This window comes from Cynara cardunculus, assembly GCF_001531365.2.
Source record: "Cynara cardunculus var. scolymus isolate 2C chromosome LG 15, CcrdV1, whole genome shotgun sequence".
NCBI classification, from domain to species: domain Eukaryota; kingdom Viridiplantae; phylum Streptophyta; class Magnoliopsida; order Asterales; family Asteraceae; genus Cynara; species Cynara cardunculus.
Genome location: NC_037542.1, coordinates 5,426,534 through 5,444,846, shown reverse-complemented (window position 1 = coordinate 5,444,846; position 18,313 = coordinate 5,426,534). Strand labels below are relative to the sequence as shown.

General features: G+C 32.3%; 2 protein-coding genes across 2 annotated transcripts; one reads left to right on the top strand and one right to left on the bottom strand.

Moving 5' to 3' along the window:
• The first annotated feature begins 919 nt into the window (after positions 1 to 919).
• LOC112528303 (uncharacterized protein At1g26090, chloroplastic) lies at positions 920 to 5,401 on the top strand. Its single transcript, XM_025139303.1, has 7 exons — positions 920 to 1,182; positions 2,466 to 2,609; positions 2,687 to 2,761; positions 3,393 to 3,586; positions 3,703 to 3,874; positions 4,178 to 4,597; positions 5,035 to 5,401. The coding sequence occupies exons 1-7, from the start codon at positions 946 to 948 to the stop codon at positions 5,167 to 5,169; spliced, it is 1,377 nt and encodes a 458-aa protein (XP_024995071.1). The 5' UTR covers positions 920 to 945; the 3' UTR covers positions 5,170 to 5,401.
• LOC112528304 (probable transmembrane ascorbate ferrireductase 4) lies at positions 5,304 to 7,197 on the bottom strand. The gene is made up of 4 exons (XM_025139304.1): positions 6,992 to 7,197; positions 6,862 to 6,913; positions 6,593 to 6,789; positions 5,304 to 5,727 (listed from the first exon to the last, which is right to left on the bottom strand). Exons 1-4 carry the CDS (start codon positions 7,136 to 7,138, stop codon positions 5,398 to 5,400), a joined length of 726 nt encoding a protein of 241 aa, XP_024995072.1. The 5' UTR covers positions 7,139 to 7,197; the 3' UTR covers positions 5,304 to 5,397.
• Positions 7,198 to 18,313: the final 11,116 nt, after the last annotated feature.

Below are 18,313 nucleotides of genomic sequence, written 5' to 3'. Positions count from 1 at the left end.
AATATCAAACTTTATATATGTTTTTGTGTAAGTATTGGTTTTGGTTTCTTATTACAATGAACGTTTCGATTATAGAGTTCTCATCACGAAAATAATGAGTTCTATAAAGATGTTGCTTTTATGATAAAGACATCTCATTTGAGAAATTATAATTTAAAAAAGCAATTTTTCAATTTTATCGTTTCATAATTATGATTGAAAACTGTTTGAACTCACTAGACTTTAAGACTAACATTTTTTCGTATCGACATGTACATCAGGTTCTTGTGGTGCTAGTTATATATTTGACGTATATTCATTAATTTATTAATTATAACCATTTTTAGTGTGTATAAGCAAATTATTTAAATTTGAATTTTTATATCTTATATAGCTATAATATATTTTTTATATATTAATTAATTTTAGTCATGTTATAAATAACGTGAGGCGTGACTTGGTAAGAAATCTCAATATCATATATAATATTATACATATAATCATATGTTTTCTACTATTACTCAAAGATTAGATGATAATAAACGATTTAAGTTAAGTTGTGTTTTTAAAAAAGCTAACAAATAAGACATCAGAAATATAAGTAAAATCAAATACTATGTTATAAAAACCGTGCATTATATCATCTTAACATGACATGAGACACAAGTCTTGAGCCACAACATATCATGACGGTTGTTGTGGAGAGCCTTTTCAAACAGTGATTTAGTAAATTACTTAAACTTATACCTTTATATCTTATCATCTAATATATTGTCGGACAATAAGTTTTTGAACTTATTTTAAATTTTCAATTAATTAAAACAAAAAATTTATGAAATTTATATTTCGGACAGTTACCACCTGTCCTAACTTGGGTAGGTCATACCACATGTATGCAGTGCAGTGCTACCCACCATTTGTTCATCAAATCCTCCAAAATTCCTCCCCAATTCAACTTAATCTCAAATGGCTTTCTGTAATCCTCCAACCCTTTTGCCTTCATCATCTTACCCACCGCCTCCGCCATTTTATTCTAACTTCAATCGTATTCTCGTCCGATCAATGCCGCCAAGGTTTCTCACCATAACAATGGCAAAAAGCCCAACAACACAGAGCGATGGTAATGATGGTTCCACTAAATTCGTCACGTTTTTGGGTAAAGGTGGTTCTGGTAAAACATTTTCCGCCATTTTTGCTGCTCAGGTTCGGTTTCCTACTTCATTATAATGTGATTTCTCATGTACTCTGCATTTGTTTCATAAATTAGAGTAGGGTTTTGGATTTGAATAGGTCAGATGAATGATATGAAAATTGTATTGTTCTTAATTGGGATTTTTGAAGGAAAACTTAGCGATTATGAAAACGAAATATGCCGAAAGATTACCAGTTCCTCCATTTTAGACTTTTTGAGGTCAAACATGTAACGTTATGACTTCAAAAGTGATATGAACTGCACATTTATAAGATTGGTATTGTCATATTGATCAAGGAATATGGCTATCGTGTTAAACTGTATGAAAATTCTCTGAAGGATGGTGTTTATATGCTTCGATTTTGAAAAGGAAGTAATTGTTGGATCCGGAAAACTTTGAATCAAGTCAAAATGCATCTCTAATTTCAAAATGTGGTTTGATCAGTTAATATTTTTGTTCGAAGATTCTTACAAGAAGTTTACTACTTTGTATTGGGGGATTGATTTCGCATATCACACACATTTGAACAAAGAATAGCTGCAGACATGATCTTATAGAGTTGCAATGTTAGCCAATTGGATAACGTTAAAGGAACGAAAATTTGAACACTTGTTGTACAATCTAAAAATGCTCCAATTACTTTCTGTGTACCATAAAATTGCAATGTTCGAGTCAAAGAACACATATTAGCAGCTTAATGGGACAGTTTATTAGGTCGGTTATGCATGACTGTTTGATAGTAACTTAATAGTATAGAAAGCGACTTACTCTCTAAGCTTCTAGAGGAGCTTTATGCAGAAAGTCAAGGTTTTTTTTTTCCATTCCTGGCCCTCCCAATTAAAAAACAATCACCTTCCATCTACGAAAAGACCCTCCCAATCTATACGGATAGATTAATCCATACGAATAGATTTATTTCTATAGGACTTGATGGAAAACCAACCAAGCAACCCTTTAGTTCTATATAGCCCGTGGCCTGTGTGATTGTTGGTTAGTTGTCTGACATGTCGTCCATGTCCATCAATGGAAGAAATAGTGGAAATCTTTTCTAAAGAAATTAACCGATCCCGCATATAATTTGTAGTGCTGGTAATGTGCAAATAAACAAGTTCATGGAAAGTTGGAAACGTTTCAAATGATACAAGACTTCCCTGAATGGAAATTGTTGCAGTTTTTATGGGATAGTAGTTTGTGGGTGTGACTGTAAAAAGTGTACCAATTCATCAACATGAAGAATAGTAGAAAGTTATACGGATTAAATAGGATGTGTTAATTAAGTTGTTTTCTCTACAGCATTATGCAATGGCTGGGCTTAAAACATGTTTGGTCATACATTCGCAAGATCCAACTGCGGATTATCTACTCGGCTGTAAGATCGGAACAACTCCTGTTACTTGCAATGATAATCTTTCAGCAGTTAGACTAGAAACCACAAAAGTACGTTATTCTTTCAAGTAATTGAGATTTCCCTTGTGCATTTTTTGACCATTGATCAAATGTGTTTGACAAATTAGATGATTCTTGAGCCGCTAAGTCAGTTAAAACAAGCCGATGCCCGTCTCAATCTTACACAAGGAGTCCTCGAAGGGGTGGGTACGTGACCATTATTATTTTCTCTGTATAAAAGCTTACCTGTGCATTCTTTTCTATGGAGTGATCGATTTTTTCAACCTATTAGGGCTGCTTGATTAGTACCGACCTTTCTTTGAACTGAACAAGCGAAATCATTATTGCAAAAACACCATTATAGCATTGATATTTGCAATAACCAACGATTTTGAATAAATTTGGAAATGTACGTCAAGGTTGGCACTTTTTTTTTCCAAAGACACTTGTTCTTGGACGATATAGTTTTTTTCTTTTTCATTTTTGCAGTACGGATGGTTTGTTTGTGGCAAAAAGCTAAGCACCATAATATGAAAGTCGATCACTCTAACCACAAGGGTTTAGCACGGTGGCAATCCCCTGGGTCAATAACAAGGGTAGTTCCTCTTACTCCCAACTTTGGTTCTCCAATTGGGTGCAAAAACCCTTGTGGTTATGACAACGTCCCATAGAGAGGACTTTGTCGGTTCGAGAACTGTGTGGTGGTAGGCCCAGACCATGTGGACTAATGGTGCCTTCGGGTTACTTATACCACTTTTAAGAAAAGTCCATCACTCTTTTTGCTATGATTGTAAAATTTATCTAGACGACATTTCATGGATTGTCGTGGAGTAGGTGATGGGAGAAGAACTCGGGGTGCTTCCTGGAATGGATACTATATTTTCAGCCATGGCACTTGAGAGGCTTGTGGGATTCTTGAAGAATAAAATTCAAAAGAATAACCCAAAAGATAACTTTGATATAGTTGTTTATGATGGTATCAGCACAGAAGAAACAATAAGGATGATAGGTGCAACTGGTAAATCAAGGTTTTGAATCTCTCTCTCTCTCTCTCTCTCTCTCTCTGTCTCTATATATACTCACACACATGCTCAAACATATATATATATATATATGATGATATATGATCACATATCTGTATCAGATTGTATTTGAAATATATGCGAAACTTGGCTGAAAAGACTGATATGGGAAGGTTGGCTGGCCCATCACTGTTGAGACTTGCAGATGAAGCCTTGAATGCAGGCACCAGTACTTCTGGATTCAATGGGCAACTTAGTGGAGAAATATGGGATAAATTAGATCAATTGTTAGAGGTATCACAATCTCATATCTTGATTTGCATATCATAACCTACTTCTCTGTATATCAATGTACAGGAGTCTTCGCGAACACAGTCTACTTACCCTTTGGGGTAAAGGTCAGATCTGCATACATCTTACCATCTGACCCTGCTGGTGGAATATACTGGGTTCGTTTGGTTTGGTGGGATACACTAGGTTCCTTTGTTTTGGACTTTTGGTTTGGTTTTTTGACATGAAAAGGATAATGGTGTCTAAAATGTTCGAAAAGTAACCATTTTAAGTTTCTGAAGTTTTCTTCGGTTTCATTTGATGCAGAATGGGTCGTCTTTTATTACTAATCCGCACTTATTTGGGTGCTACCTTGTGACGGATTTGAACAACCCAATATCTTTAAATTCCGCATTACGTTACTGGGGATGTGCTGTACAAGCTGGGGCGCTCATTTCTGGTGCATTCGGTGTAACACATTTAAGTTGCAGTGAAGAACATCTAGAAACTGCTAAGAGAACATTTTCCCCCTTACCTTTTGCTTCATATCCTCCTATTTCTTTTAAAACCCCATTGAATTGGGAGGATATCATGCACAATGGTCACAGTAATGATGCACGAGATCTTCTTAGCACGTCGAAAAGTGGTTCAAGTGGATACGTGCAGTCAGTGACATTCGATCCAGCGAACAAATCTATGACCCTTCTCATGCCTGGTTTTGACAAGTCCGAAATCAAATTATACCAAGTAAGTCGACCCATAAACTCGTCACTTTTTTTTCTAACCATGGATGTTCGGGTCGGTTTGCAACGCGCATCTTGACTAAAGCCTTGGGGCCTGAAGTTTACAATCAGGAAAATTCTTGTGGCCCTGTGAAAGACATGAACTGGTGGCCTATGGGGAGGAGGCCCCAAGGCCTAGCATTTATTAGCCGGTTGAGTTGGCCTCCACTAATTGCATGGGGTCCTCAAATAGGAAAATCTCTAGTGGCTCTGAGGAGACTCGAACCGGCAATCAATGGGGATGAGCCCCAAGACCTGGCCTTTATTTGCCATCTGAGCTAGCCGTCAAGGTTAACTTGTGTCACTTTCAAGTGTGTTTTGCATGAAAGTCACGGTTAGAATCCTACATTATCTTGTCGACGTTAATGCTTTTAGTTGTTTGTTTGACTATGAATCCTGCAGTATAGGGGAGGATCAGAGTTATTGATTGAGGCTGGGGATCAACGACGCGTCATTTGTTTACCATCTCAAATTCAAGGAAAGGTCGGTGGTGCCAAATTTATAGACCGCAAGCTTATCATCACCATGCGTAGCTAACATCCGTCTTTGCATGTAAGTTCTGTAAGGGGTCATTCCCAGTGATTGAAAGACATAAAATTTGTTGAACCGTGTGCGGATACTAGTTTGCAGGGTCCCCTAAACTAACTTGGTCAAGATACCGATCGATGTTATTAAAGAACGAAGTAGAACCACTTTTAACTCAAAAAACATGCATATGTACATGAGTTTTCGATATCGAATGAAACGCAAGGAATATGAATTCCACTAAGAAGTTAAGCACTTGGTGTCTGAGTACACGACCTTTGTTGCTGGAGTAGTTTGATGCTGTTTGGGTGAGATCGCGGTTGATATCACGATCCCACAAAGCATGGCCAACCCTAGCCCTAAACCGTTAACGATCATTGACTCGTTGCATCTCTTTAACACAACTCCCTTTGTTTGCAAGAAAGTCAACTTCTCTAGAAGCCCGGTTTCAGCCGTCACTACTGCTAATCCATATGTATAGAGACCGAGAAAAACGTGCCACGGCAAAACTCGTATTCGGGTCATTCGCACTTCCCCTTTATGCCAAAAGCTTAAAAAACCCATCAACCACTACATTGACAACAATAAAAAGATTAATACATATATATATATGAACGAATGGCAAGCTGTTTGTTGTTAAACTAGCTGTTGATTAATAAACTAACAGACAGTCTAAAATAAGTTGAAAAAGCTCAAGAAATAAGCCGGTTTATGTTTAACAAACATGGTCTTAATTAGTTTTCCATTAAAGCGTTAAATAATTTTAGTTTTTTGTCTTAATTTAATAAGCAATGATTATAAAGGAATAAATGTAGAAATCTATTCAACCATGTTATTTTAGATAAGTTCTAATAAAAGAAAAAACAAATAATAAATACATAATAAAAAGGTTTTCCAATTTCCATAAACAGAAGCGACAATGGAGTGTTGGATCACTTGAGGTTGAGGAGAGGGGACCATATATGCAATACCTTCACCAAATTATTTTTCTATTATTTTATGCCACTTTCTTCCAAAAACACAATTAAATATTTAATTAAATAAAATATATGATTATATACAATTGATTTATCAACCTTTTTTTTTATTTAAAAAAGTATGAATTATTTTCCAACTTTTATTTTAGCTTTAAATTTGAAACCTTTTTTTAATCAATTTGAAGTAAAGACATGTTCAACAGTCTGACCTCTTTTCACATGTACAATTCTAACAATTTAATGACTGAACATGTAATAAAATATAAATATTTAATTGATAACAAAAGATGTTCATTTAAAACAGCATTAACCATCGTTTATCGAATAAATATTTATACTTTATTATATTTTCAGTCATTAAAATAGATTATTGATAACCGATAAAATTGTGAGTAATTAGAAATAAATGGCATTATTTGTGGATAAACATTTGATGGTTATCGGATGAAAACACATACCTGGGCTCCAAATAGAGAGACACAGAAGAGACCCAACCAAGAATGCAAGCTATAGAAATTGGCAACAACTCCATCTCTCCCCTGAAACTTGGTCCAGATCCCAAATATCCCACTTGCCAATGCCACCCCTTGCAGCCACAAATGCACCCATTTCTTCTTCTTTCTTGAACCAGGCAACCATCTATGCACCAATATTGCTGCAAAAACATGGGTTTTTCTCATCTCCAATTCAAGAAAAAAGGGTTGGTTTTAAATGAACACATACATACCTTCTCCACTTATGAGAATGAAGCCAATAACCATCAACAAAGGATGCAGAATCTGTTAAGATGAAATTAAAGAAAATGAGAAGAGAAAAAGGCACAGAATCAGAAGTAAAAGTGGTGTTGATTAGATTACAGAGTAAATTAGGTCTCGTTGAGAGAGAGTGTGAGTAGGGAGGAAGCTGGTGGTGAAGTAGAGAGCCCAAGTGATGACGAGAATGGCGACAACAGTAGCAGAGACTCTGGTGAGTAAGAGGAGAGAGTCTGTGACTGTGGGTTTCATTGCTGGAGTGGAGAAGGTACCGCCGACACTTGTGGTTTCAGAGCCCTGCTTCTAGTTTTTGGTTGATGTGGTGGAAGAAAGTCAAGTGCTATCAAGTACAAGCAATTATTAACCATTATATTAATTACAATAATTATTTTGGATTTTTGTATTATTACTTTTTAAATTTTATTTATTAAAAAAATATATAGGAGTAAGGTCCCGTTTAGTTTTATAGGAATAGAATAAATTTCGATTTCAAATTCATTGTAATTTCATGTTTAGTTTGTTGTATTGTTCGGATTTGAAATCTTATGATTTAATTGAAATCTTATGATTTAATTGAAATCTTATAAACATAGGATTTTGAAATCTTTAAGAGGTGCTCGGAATTTCATGGGATTTCGTAAAATTGTATGAAATATAAGGGATTTCAAGGCTGCTTACCTAGGATATTATTTTAAGGGAATACAGGAAAACAAACATATATTTAGTATATACACACACACACATTTTACGATGATGAAGGAAACACTTGACCTTTTATTACGGTTTAGATTCTTTCTATAGTTATATACAAATGCCAAAGGTCAAACGAAAATCCTTTCTTTATTAATGTTTTTTAAACGTTTTATTGTGGCTTGGGTTCACGTGAGACTAAGAGTTTTTCATGAGACCCGTAAGATCAATTTATGTTCATTGATCAACTTTTTAAGTTAATGATCTAATGGTCTAAAGTTGCACGGTGACAATTTTGTGATTATTGAGAAGTCTCATGGCAATTTTGTGATTAGGAATGTTCAAATTATAGATCTAATCCAATGGTTGAAAATTGGTCTTACGAGTCTCACGAAAAACTCATGGTCTCACATGATTCCAAGTCTTTTGTTTTAATAATAAGTTTATAAAATATGTAAATTAATATAAGTTATAGAATTGGAAGAAAAAAAGCATAAACGGAATCATTAAAAAGCTTTTCGAAGTAATTTTTCAAAAAAACTAGCTTATGACTTAATAAACGAGTTTTTTTTCCAATAAAATTAAATACTTCTATTTTGACTAAACTTAAATCGGATCGTTTAAGGATTTTTAAAGTGTAACTAGCCTTACTTATCTTGATCCTTGACTGAAAATTCATAACTGTAAGCTTTGATTTAACGAGTCTCTTAACCGGTCCTTTTTCTAAACTGCATTTCTATAAAATTCCACTTTCCCAAATTTCCAACTTCGAAATACGCTTTTATTAACAAATCTATAAAACTTGATGTCATTTTGTCGTTCTTTACAAAATTTTATACATTTCAACCTTCATACCTAGAAACCGAGAGTTAGAGATCACGAAAAGATTCTTTTAGCTTCGTCTTTTTCTTCTTCTTCAATCTTTTAATCGAAAGCAGTATCATGATCGTTTCCACTTCTTCAATCTCTGTCCATAATAGGATCCACAAACAAATTGGAGGATGTTTTTATTATTGTGAGAAAAGGGTTGCTATTTATACCCCCTCACTCATATACCACTCATATTTCGTACACCTTCTTTACTTAAACCCTTTACATTTTACAGTTCTTCTCATTCACATACCAGTATTTTAAAATGATATGTCATTATAAAATTATCGCATGTCGATAGATGTAAAAAAAAAAAACTTTCAAAATTAATCAATTAGAGTAAGCATATATGAATTTTATAAATTTTGTCTGATTATTTGATGATTTTGAATAACCGTTACATGTAATATGAATAAAAAATATTGTTTGTGAAAAAAATTTAGTTAATTATTAATTTTTTTAATGATTTATCGAAATTCCATCATTTTATGAAACACAGGTATTATCCCTAGACAAGTTTATAAAATATTGGTAATTGTCTTATAATAATCTGTTAACACCCGTGACGATATATACAATATCATGACAGGTTTTTACATGCAAAACCTAACTACATACATTAAAAAACACACAACATACAAAAATTGATCATAATTACATAAAACAACTTAAACATGTTTCATACTAAAGGGAAAATTGTACCAAAATGGAACCAAATTTCACCTAATTCATATTTTGGGGAACCAACTTTTAAAATCGTCATTTTGGGGAACTAACTTGCACCTGATTCCTATTTTGGGGAACCAACTTTGAAAATTGTCATTTTGGTGAATCAACTTGCACTTGATTCCTATTTTGGGGAACCAACTTGCAAAATAATTATAGAAAAATAACTAAAATTCGTTTTTTTTCCAAAAATTAATGTAATAAAATCTATTTTTCATTTCAAATTTCATTTTTTTAATTCAGATATGAAATTGAACATTTTTTTAAAAAAATCCATACCACAATAAATTTGTTTTTTACTAATGCAAAAAAAAATCAATTTAATAGAAAAAAATTAATTGATGCAATAAAAAATAAATATTAAATATCGCATTCAAGATTTTTATATCTAACCAATTGCATCAATTAAATTTTTTTTATTAAATTGATTTTTTTTGCATTAGTAAAAAACAATTTTTATTGTGGAAGTATGGATTTTTTTTTTAAATGTTTAATTTGATATCTGAATTAAAAATAACGAGATTTCAAATGAAAAATAGATTTTATTGCATTAATTTTTGGAAAAAAACGAATTTTAGTTATTTTTCTATAATTATTTTGCAAGTTGGTTCCCTAAAATAGGAATCAAGTGCAAGTTGGTTCCCCAAAATGACGATTTTGAAAGTTGGTTCCTCAAAATAGGAATCAGGTGCAAGTTGGTTCCCCAAAATGACGATTTTGAAAGTTGGTTCCTCAAAATAGGAATCAGATGCAAGTTGGTTCCCCAAAATGACGATTTTGAAAGTTGGTTCCCTAAAATAAAAATTAGGTGAAAGTTGGTTTCATTTTGATACAATTTTCCCCATACTAAAATACCAAATACTAAATTACTAAACGAATGATGTTGTAGATTTGCACGAATAAAGGCGATTCAAGGTTCTCTGGATATTTAACAAACCCATCTACAAGTTCGATATTTTGAGTTTTTTGTAAATTCCAGTTGCATCGGAGTTGGAATCAATGTTGAGGTCGAAAGAGCTGTATCAGACATAAAAACAAGGACAATATCTCACTTTTCTTAACGATGTTTCATTTTTATTGTCGACTCGTTACCTTGTTTATTTAGTTGCATGCCTAAGAACAAAATAGTCACTTTCAACAACAAAGTTATTGATTGTGCATTCTTGACAAGAGTTATGGTATCATATATACTTGTAATATACTTGATTGATGAGAGTCATTTGGAAACAAATTAATCAATTAAAATATCATACACATATACCAACAATGGCTAATATTTTGGATTTGCTTCTAAAGGTTACTAATTCAAGTCCCCTCAAGACCATTATATGATTTGTTTGGATGTTTAATCCAGGGTCCATGAAATTAGTCGAGGTGCGTGTGCATACAAGCTGGCTAGACCCACACGATACCTAACGAGAGAGAGAGAGAGAGAGAGAGAGAGAGAGACGTTTTGTGAAGAAGTAAACAGTGGTACCAAATTAAAGGTCTTTGGCCTAGTTGTATATCGGTACAGTAGATACTACGGGTTCAAACCTCAAAAACACATGAGGATGTGTAAGTTAACATGTCGTATATAAATTTTATATACTTAAAAAAGTAATTTGTGATACGATTGTGCTTTTTACTAATACTATGATATTTGAAACCCTGATGTATATATTAAACCATTTTTTTTATTTAATTATGTATAAAATCAAATACTATAATGTTTTACAAGATGAAGAAATCATTGATTTCTTACAAACCATATAAACCAATCTTTGGTCGTCCATCTTAACTAGAATATTAGTTCCATAAATATATCGATGGTTTCCTAATTTAAAATAATGATCCCATAGATATCTCAACTATTTCATAATATATATGTGTTAATCAAGGTTTATATATACGGTTTGCAAGACTTTTATGGTTTGTATTTTGAACTCCACACACACATACATAGAGGAGCGATCAAATGCAAACCACGCAATTTGTACAAACCGTGCAAACCTCATTCAACCAATCATAATTTTTCATTTTGTTCATTTTTTTGTAAATTATGAGAGGTTGATTAATCATTTTTATTGTGGAGGGTGTTATTAATGGGTATTATCATCTCATTATTTTAATTTTAGAGAAATATATGAAATAGTTTCATTAAAATTTCATTAAGTATTATATAAAACAATTTCATAACTATATATGAAAAAAATTCATCAAAAAAAGTATTATATGAAACAATTTTACAAGATTAAACAATTTTATGAAAAAAATTCATAAAATTAAACAATAAAATTGACGGATGAGGGTGGTTTGTACAAATTGGGTGGTTTGCATTTGATCGCTCCTCTACATACACACACACACATATATATATATATATATATACATATATATATATATATGTGTGTGTGTGTATAGAGAGAGAGTCAGGTTCATACGAGAATAGTAATCAAATAAAAGAATAAGAAAACGGTCTAATCATATGCGATTTTACACTAAAATCACGTGTAAATCACATGTGATTCACACAATTTTAGCTGTGAGCTGAGGTCACAGGACTCATCCCTCACACAGCTTTGCGTTAAATGTTAGTGTAAAATCACATGTGATTTTGCACATGAATTGGTCATTTTCACGTTCTTTTAGTTGGTTATTGCTTTTGTTTGAACTTCCTTATTTGGCCGAACTCGTCGCCTACACACCCTTCCATCGTTGATCTGTAGTTGATAGCGTCACCCACTACTATTTGGCCGATGAACTATCAGTGACGACTTGATGCGTCGCTAATAAGACCCAGTTTTGTACTATTATGTATATATATATATATATATGTGTGTGTGTGTGTGTGTGAGAGAGAGAGAGAAAAAAAAAGAGATTAGCTACTATACAATATGTCTTTTTATACGGTTTTATAAAAATATTTTACCATCAAATGTATGGTCTAAAGTCTCTTGCTTGTATCTACTTGGACAAGTCATTGTTTGCGGGTACAATGAATTCTTGGAGAATCCAAATATTATTCAACTTTTTACTAAGGGACCGTTTACCTAAATGTTTATCCGGTAAATGTTTAACGTTATAAGTCAACACTATAATTTATTTTATTGGGTAAGATTATAGTACATCAAAACGTATCCTATGCAACAATTTACCTGGTAAACGTTTACCCGGGTAAAAGTCGTCACCCTCACTTACCAGACAAGACTCTCCATCATTATCGTCGCTCTTACCGGGTAAGATTTTTGGCCCTTGTCATGTTCATCCGGTGAGTAAAATTACCCGGTAAGTATTTACCGGATAAACGTTTAGTAAACGGCCCCTAAGTCTATTACTTTACTTAAACAATGCATTGCATACATAACATCAATGTATGTACCCCTAAAATTATTATAGAGAAATGAGTCTGTTATTTTATTTACTATCACATAAATCGGAAAAACCCAATTTTTAAAAATAATATGTTGTTCAGATGTTATCACCGTATAATATTACACGAGGAACAATAACCTTAACTCCTAATTTTAAATAATTACATAAACAATGTTAGCAATGCTGAATGGTTTAGTGCAGAATGATTAAGAGGCTCTCATGATATAGTGCAAAATGAAATGTAATTGTTTGATAATTATTTACAATGAAATTAGGGCATTGAATGGTTAAGGGAGGTCCATGATGCAAAATCATTCAGAGGATTTTAGAACCATTAAGAGACAAACTTTTCTTTTGTCAAACAAGATTCACCTCTTAACGATTCAGAGACCGTCTCTTAATGGAACTATTAAGTTGTCTATTGATGGTGAAACTTATTTAACACCTTACAAGATATTAACAAAATCCCTTGGATCTTGTTAAATTCATTAAGTCATGTCTACTTCGATTTCAATAAGCCAATTGAAAGCATTTTTGTTGATCCCAATTGAAAGTATTTAGTTTTCTAAATACTAGGAGGTCTCAGGTTCAAATCCAAGGAGGAATAAAAATCCCCTTGTGGTCACGGAGGTTCAAATGCGGTGACTCCGGGCTATCTGCAAAGCAAGTGGTCGYCYTGRGATTAGTCRGCTCACATAGCGGGTTGGATATCTAGGTTAATCAAAAAAAAAGTATTTAGTATTTTAACTTTATAAAAAATAACAGAGTTGTATATAGACAAATCAAACATACATACATAAATACATGCAAAGAGGCATAAGGAGGCGACTCTATCAACCGGCTATATAATGGTTGGAAAGGGAAGTTTAGGATGCATCCTCTTGGCTCTCCCTCACATTTCGGCATTTTGTAATAAGGATATGTTTCTATTACTTAATTAAACCCATGACCTTTTGATACAAATGGAGTAGTTTTCTCAGAGGGCCTGTTGAATATAAAGTATAAGCACATATATGCATATGTATATATGTGCACACATATACATATACATATACATATACATATACATATACATATACATATACATATACATATACATATACATATACATATACATATAAAGGGGCGATCTGCTTTGTAAGGGAGTGATTCCTAGTGCCATCACTGTATATTTCGTCGTAGTGTAAAAAATTTACAACTCTATCATTATGGTTCAATTTGTTTTGTGCTACACTTGACATTGTTGTGGGAAAACTGAGAGGCTGCAGTTTGTAACAAAACTTGCAGTTGAGTTATAATGGTTAATAATTATGGAACACCAAAACTTAGTTATTGATCGTTGAAATTGAAATTGAAATTGATTTCTTAGTGTTTGGTAGTGTATTTGGTAGCTATAATTATTTTTTATAAAATTTAATGTAATTTTATAATTAGTTTTTATTTTTTTTAATTAGTACGGTAATTATTTTGTGCCACCATTGAAAACGTTACTGCAACTAAATTGGTTTTATAAAATGCCTAAAATATCTAAATGACCTAATAAAATATTTTATGGAATTAAGTTTATAGGACCGAGCCAAGACATCATATCTAAAAGTGTTACAATAGGTTTATAAGATGCTTTTAGGTGTTGTAACAAGTTTTTAGAACCTTTTTTAAATCAAAGTGTCGTATTAACTATTTTATACAACAATACTTGAAAAGTGTCATATAAACACAAGTGTCCTATAAAAAGATGGGTTTATAGTACACTTATCAAAATGGTCCGATAAAAATAGCTAATAGGACACTTTATTTTTAAAAATATCCTAAAAAGTTTGTTAAAATTTCTAAAAACGTCCTATAAACCTATCGCAACGCTTTTAGATGAGATGTTTTAGAGTTTGGTCCTATAAACTTACATACTATAGAGTATTCTACTAGCACACTTGGACATTATAAGCGTCATATAAAGCCAATTTTATTGTAACACGTGTAACTCAGTTGGCAAAGTTAGCTGAGCGACTTTATTCAAATACAAGACAGGTCGCATGTTTGATCCCTCCCTCCCTAGGGCCACTAGCCTCAGCCATTGAGTGAGCAAAAAAATGTATTTTATATTGGTATCCTTGGAGGCGTGTTCCACATAGGAGTAGTTGAGGTTACCGATAATCAACTTTTTACTTAAAAAAGAAAATTGCATCTGACTTTCTACATTTAGTTGCATGGATATGTATGCAGGACTGGGTTCCGGTGAGAAAGAGAGTTAAGATGAAAAACATAAGAAGAGATCTTCACCCTTGGATGCACATTAGAATGAGATACACCGAGATGAGACGCATCGGATCAATCCCCATATCAAGCACAATTCATGGGTGGGTTTGAGATTAAATGTGATCAATGGTCCATATCCCTTCTTATGTTTCTCACCTTAACTTTCCTTCTCACGTGATCTTTCGTCTGTATATGCATGCATATATACATTATACATACACACATGTGTATACAAGTATCAATTTTTTAATTAACAAAATAGATATTATATTTAGCTCGAACATTTTCAAACCCACTTACATTACAAATGGCAAATTTATTTTGATGTCAAACAAAGATTGCCTGCGAATTGCGAAGTCGACGTTTTTTTGTTACTTCTTTGAAATATATATATATATCTTTGTAGTTTTTTCATATCGGTATAAATATTCTTCCGGCATTTTTTAAATATGGAGTATAGAAGCAGGGACGGACCCAGAATTTTTTTTAAACGGTGGCACCATTTGAGTATAAAAAAAACTATAGCAAAAAAATTTCAAACAGTGGCACCGGTTGACTATAAGAAACAAATATACGGATTTTTTTTCAATTTGTGACACTATTTGACTAAGAAAATGACACTAACAAGATTTGAATTTGGGTCTGGAGTGGAATAAAAGCCTTGCAAACCAACTCTACCAAATAAAACTTGTTCTCATTGTAGTTTCAAAATACATACGGTGGCACGCAAATAGATTAATACGGTTGCACCTTTCACGAACCTAATTTATTTTACCCTTCGACGGAGAAATAATACGGTGGCACGTGCCACCGTAACCACCATGGTAGGTCCGCCCATGGATGGAAGCAATCAATGTATGAAATATAATAGAGTGAAAGTTGAAGTAACTCAAGTAAGCGTTTATCAAGTTACATTATTTTACTGGATGAATATGATAAAGAACCAAGAATCTTACCCGGTAAGAGTGAGACAAGGACCAAGAGTCTTACCCGGTAAGTGAAGACGACTACTCATACCACGGTAATCATTTATCGGGCAAATTGTTGCATACAATGTCATTTTGGTGGACTAAAATCTTACTCAGTAAGTAAATGATAGTGTTAGTTTTTACCGGTAAGTGCTTACAGAGTAAGCCCCTTAGTAATTAATATTTATAAAACTCATTAAGTTGCTAACAAACATGCCCTGTAACCCTAATAAAATTGACAAGGACTCCCCAATTTAAGCAATAAGTCCATTACTATCTTTTATTTTCATTCTCATTGATCATTGATTAATATTTCTAACCAAACACTCCTTAAATATACAATTAATATACTAATTGCATCTTTATTAAAGTGACCATTCAAGGGTCCAAATTTTTAACATAGTAATCTAAATTTTTTTAATAAATTAAAGAAACCCAAAAAAAATTGTAGCATATAATAAGATGCAAAAAGAATTTAGTAGATAATAAGGGTCTAAAAATATATTAACTAATTACATTGGAGAAAAAATATAAAAAAATTAATTGATCATTCATTATATGCTATTATTTGTTGTCTATCTAATTTTTTTTATTTCCTACAATGTCCAAGGACATTGGCTATTGCTATCTCTATATCCTTGACTATTTTCGTGTTTCAACAATTCAACATTAAAATCATGTGGTTGCTATTGCTATATATTTTTGTTGGATATTTTTATCTATTTTTGCTTCTATTGACTATTGCTATTTGGTTATGTTGTTCCAATGGTTTTTTTACTATTGTTATCTATTTTTGCTTCTACATAAAATATTTTACTATTGTTTGACGATAAATCTATTGTTCATATGATTTATGTCGTGTTTCATGATTTTGTAATTAATCAATAAATTTTCCCTACTAGATGTATTTAGTAATGTCTTTTATATATGTCATGTTCCATAAACTTTTAAGTTTTACATCTTATTTTAGTTGAGCAAAAATAAGAAGGAAAAAAGAATTATTTGACTTATTTATCTTTAATTGGAATTCCACGACACTATGAGATTCTATTTAAATACTCAAACAACCATTTGTTGAGCTTGCATATTATATGTTTAATTTATTATTTATTCTTATTGAATCTCAGTGGATCATCTTTTCTTCCATATTCTTATTGATCATCATTTGTTTACGTGTCTAGAAAACCTTGATAATCTTCTATATTATTGATCTCTCATTGACCCTCACGATTATTTCTTTCACACGAATTCTCTTGTTTATCAAAATAACACATTTCTTGCTATGAACTAATAAAATTCTTACTTTTTTATAAAAAATTATCAACTACAATTTCTATACTATTGGTTTCAAATTACCTAATAAGAAGTATGTAAATTTAAGTACTCTCTTATATATCTATAATAAAGATAAATAAGATTTTTCCTCAGTAAATTACTAGCATTTCTTGTACTCAACTTTATACAAAATGAATAACATTTATTAAATTTTTTTCATATTTATCGAGGGTCACTACAAAAAAAGTGAGCTTTGACGATGCGCCTTTTAGCGATGACATGTTTCCACCACAAGTTATTGCGACCACATATTGTTGTTAATACAAACTCATGAAATTAGCACGAATAAGTTAAGTAGCACTCGGTTTACAAAAACAAACGACTACATTTGGCGTCAAACAAAGGCTTGGCATGAAAAATTGTCTTGTAGGGTTTTTCATATCGATATCAGATTCTTTCGGCATTTTTAACATGTAATTATAGAGAATAATTCAATTTTCTTGTAGAATCAACACCAAAAAGACAAAATATAGGCTTAAACAAATGAATGAAGACGGTAAAAACCAATATTAAGTATCTTCAATTAGTAATTGTCTTTATATATAGGCTAAAAGACAAATAAGCATCTTTGATATGATCATCATATTCATTAATGAATATGTTGGAAGAATCTATTTTGTATTATAAAACAATTTCCTTTCAAGTTGTAGATAAAACCTTGTAAGTATTTGTTACTGTTAGATTAATTAATGCAAATCTTTAACGTTCAAAATACATCGTATAAGGATGGTGTTTGATTGGTTTGAGTTTGGCTTTAAATGTCAAAAGTACCTGGAGGTCCCAGGTTCAAATCCAAGAAGGAATAAAAATTCTCTTGTCGCCACAGAGGTTCAAATGCGGTGACTCCGGGCTATCTGCAAAGCAGGTGATCGCCTTGGGATTAGTCAGCTCGCATAGCGGGTTGGATATTCAGGTTAATCCAAAAAAAAATAGCGTGCGGCAGGGTCAAACCTTAAGACTTACATGTCACAGGGAAGACACAGTATTTTTCAAGTTGTAACATAAGACGACAAATTTGTATGTCATATGTGGAATTATATATACATATATATTATTCAATCACATAATGATATTAAAAAAATTACATTTATAATAAAAGAAGATAAATCATATATATTATCATTATAAATATAGTATTTGATTAAATATTCAAAATAAAACTTGGAAGAGTAATTTCATAACTTTGTTCCAATCGTAAGTCCATGACGTGTACCAATCCGTGAATAATGTG

Bases quoted from the DNA above. Each gene is read 5' to 3' on its own strand.
- LOC112528303 (XM_025139303.1), top strand. From the start codon at position 946: ATGGCTTTCTGTAATCCTCCAACCCTTTTGCCTTCATCATCTTACCCA. The intron at 2,610-2,686 runs GTACGTTATTCT...TTGACAAATTAG, and splicing joins TTAGACTAGAAACCACAAAA to ATGATTCTTGAGCCGCTAAG. The intron at 3,587-3,702 runs GTTTTGAATCTC...TATCTGTATCAG, and splicing joins GGTGCAACTGGTAAATCAAG to ATTGTATTTGAAATATATGC.
- LOC112528304 (XM_025139304.1), bottom strand. From the start codon at position 7,138: ATGAAACCCACAGTCACAGACTCTCTCCTCTTACTCACCAGAGTCTCT. The intron at 6,914-6,991 runs GTAATCTAATCA...TCATCTTAACAG, and splicing joins AACGAGACCTAATTTACTCT to ATTCTGCATCCTTTGTTGAT. The intron at 5,728-6,592 runs GTATGTGTTTTC...TTGTCAATGTAG, and splicing joins TCTCTCTATTTGGAGCCCAG to TGGTTGATGGGTTTTTTAAG.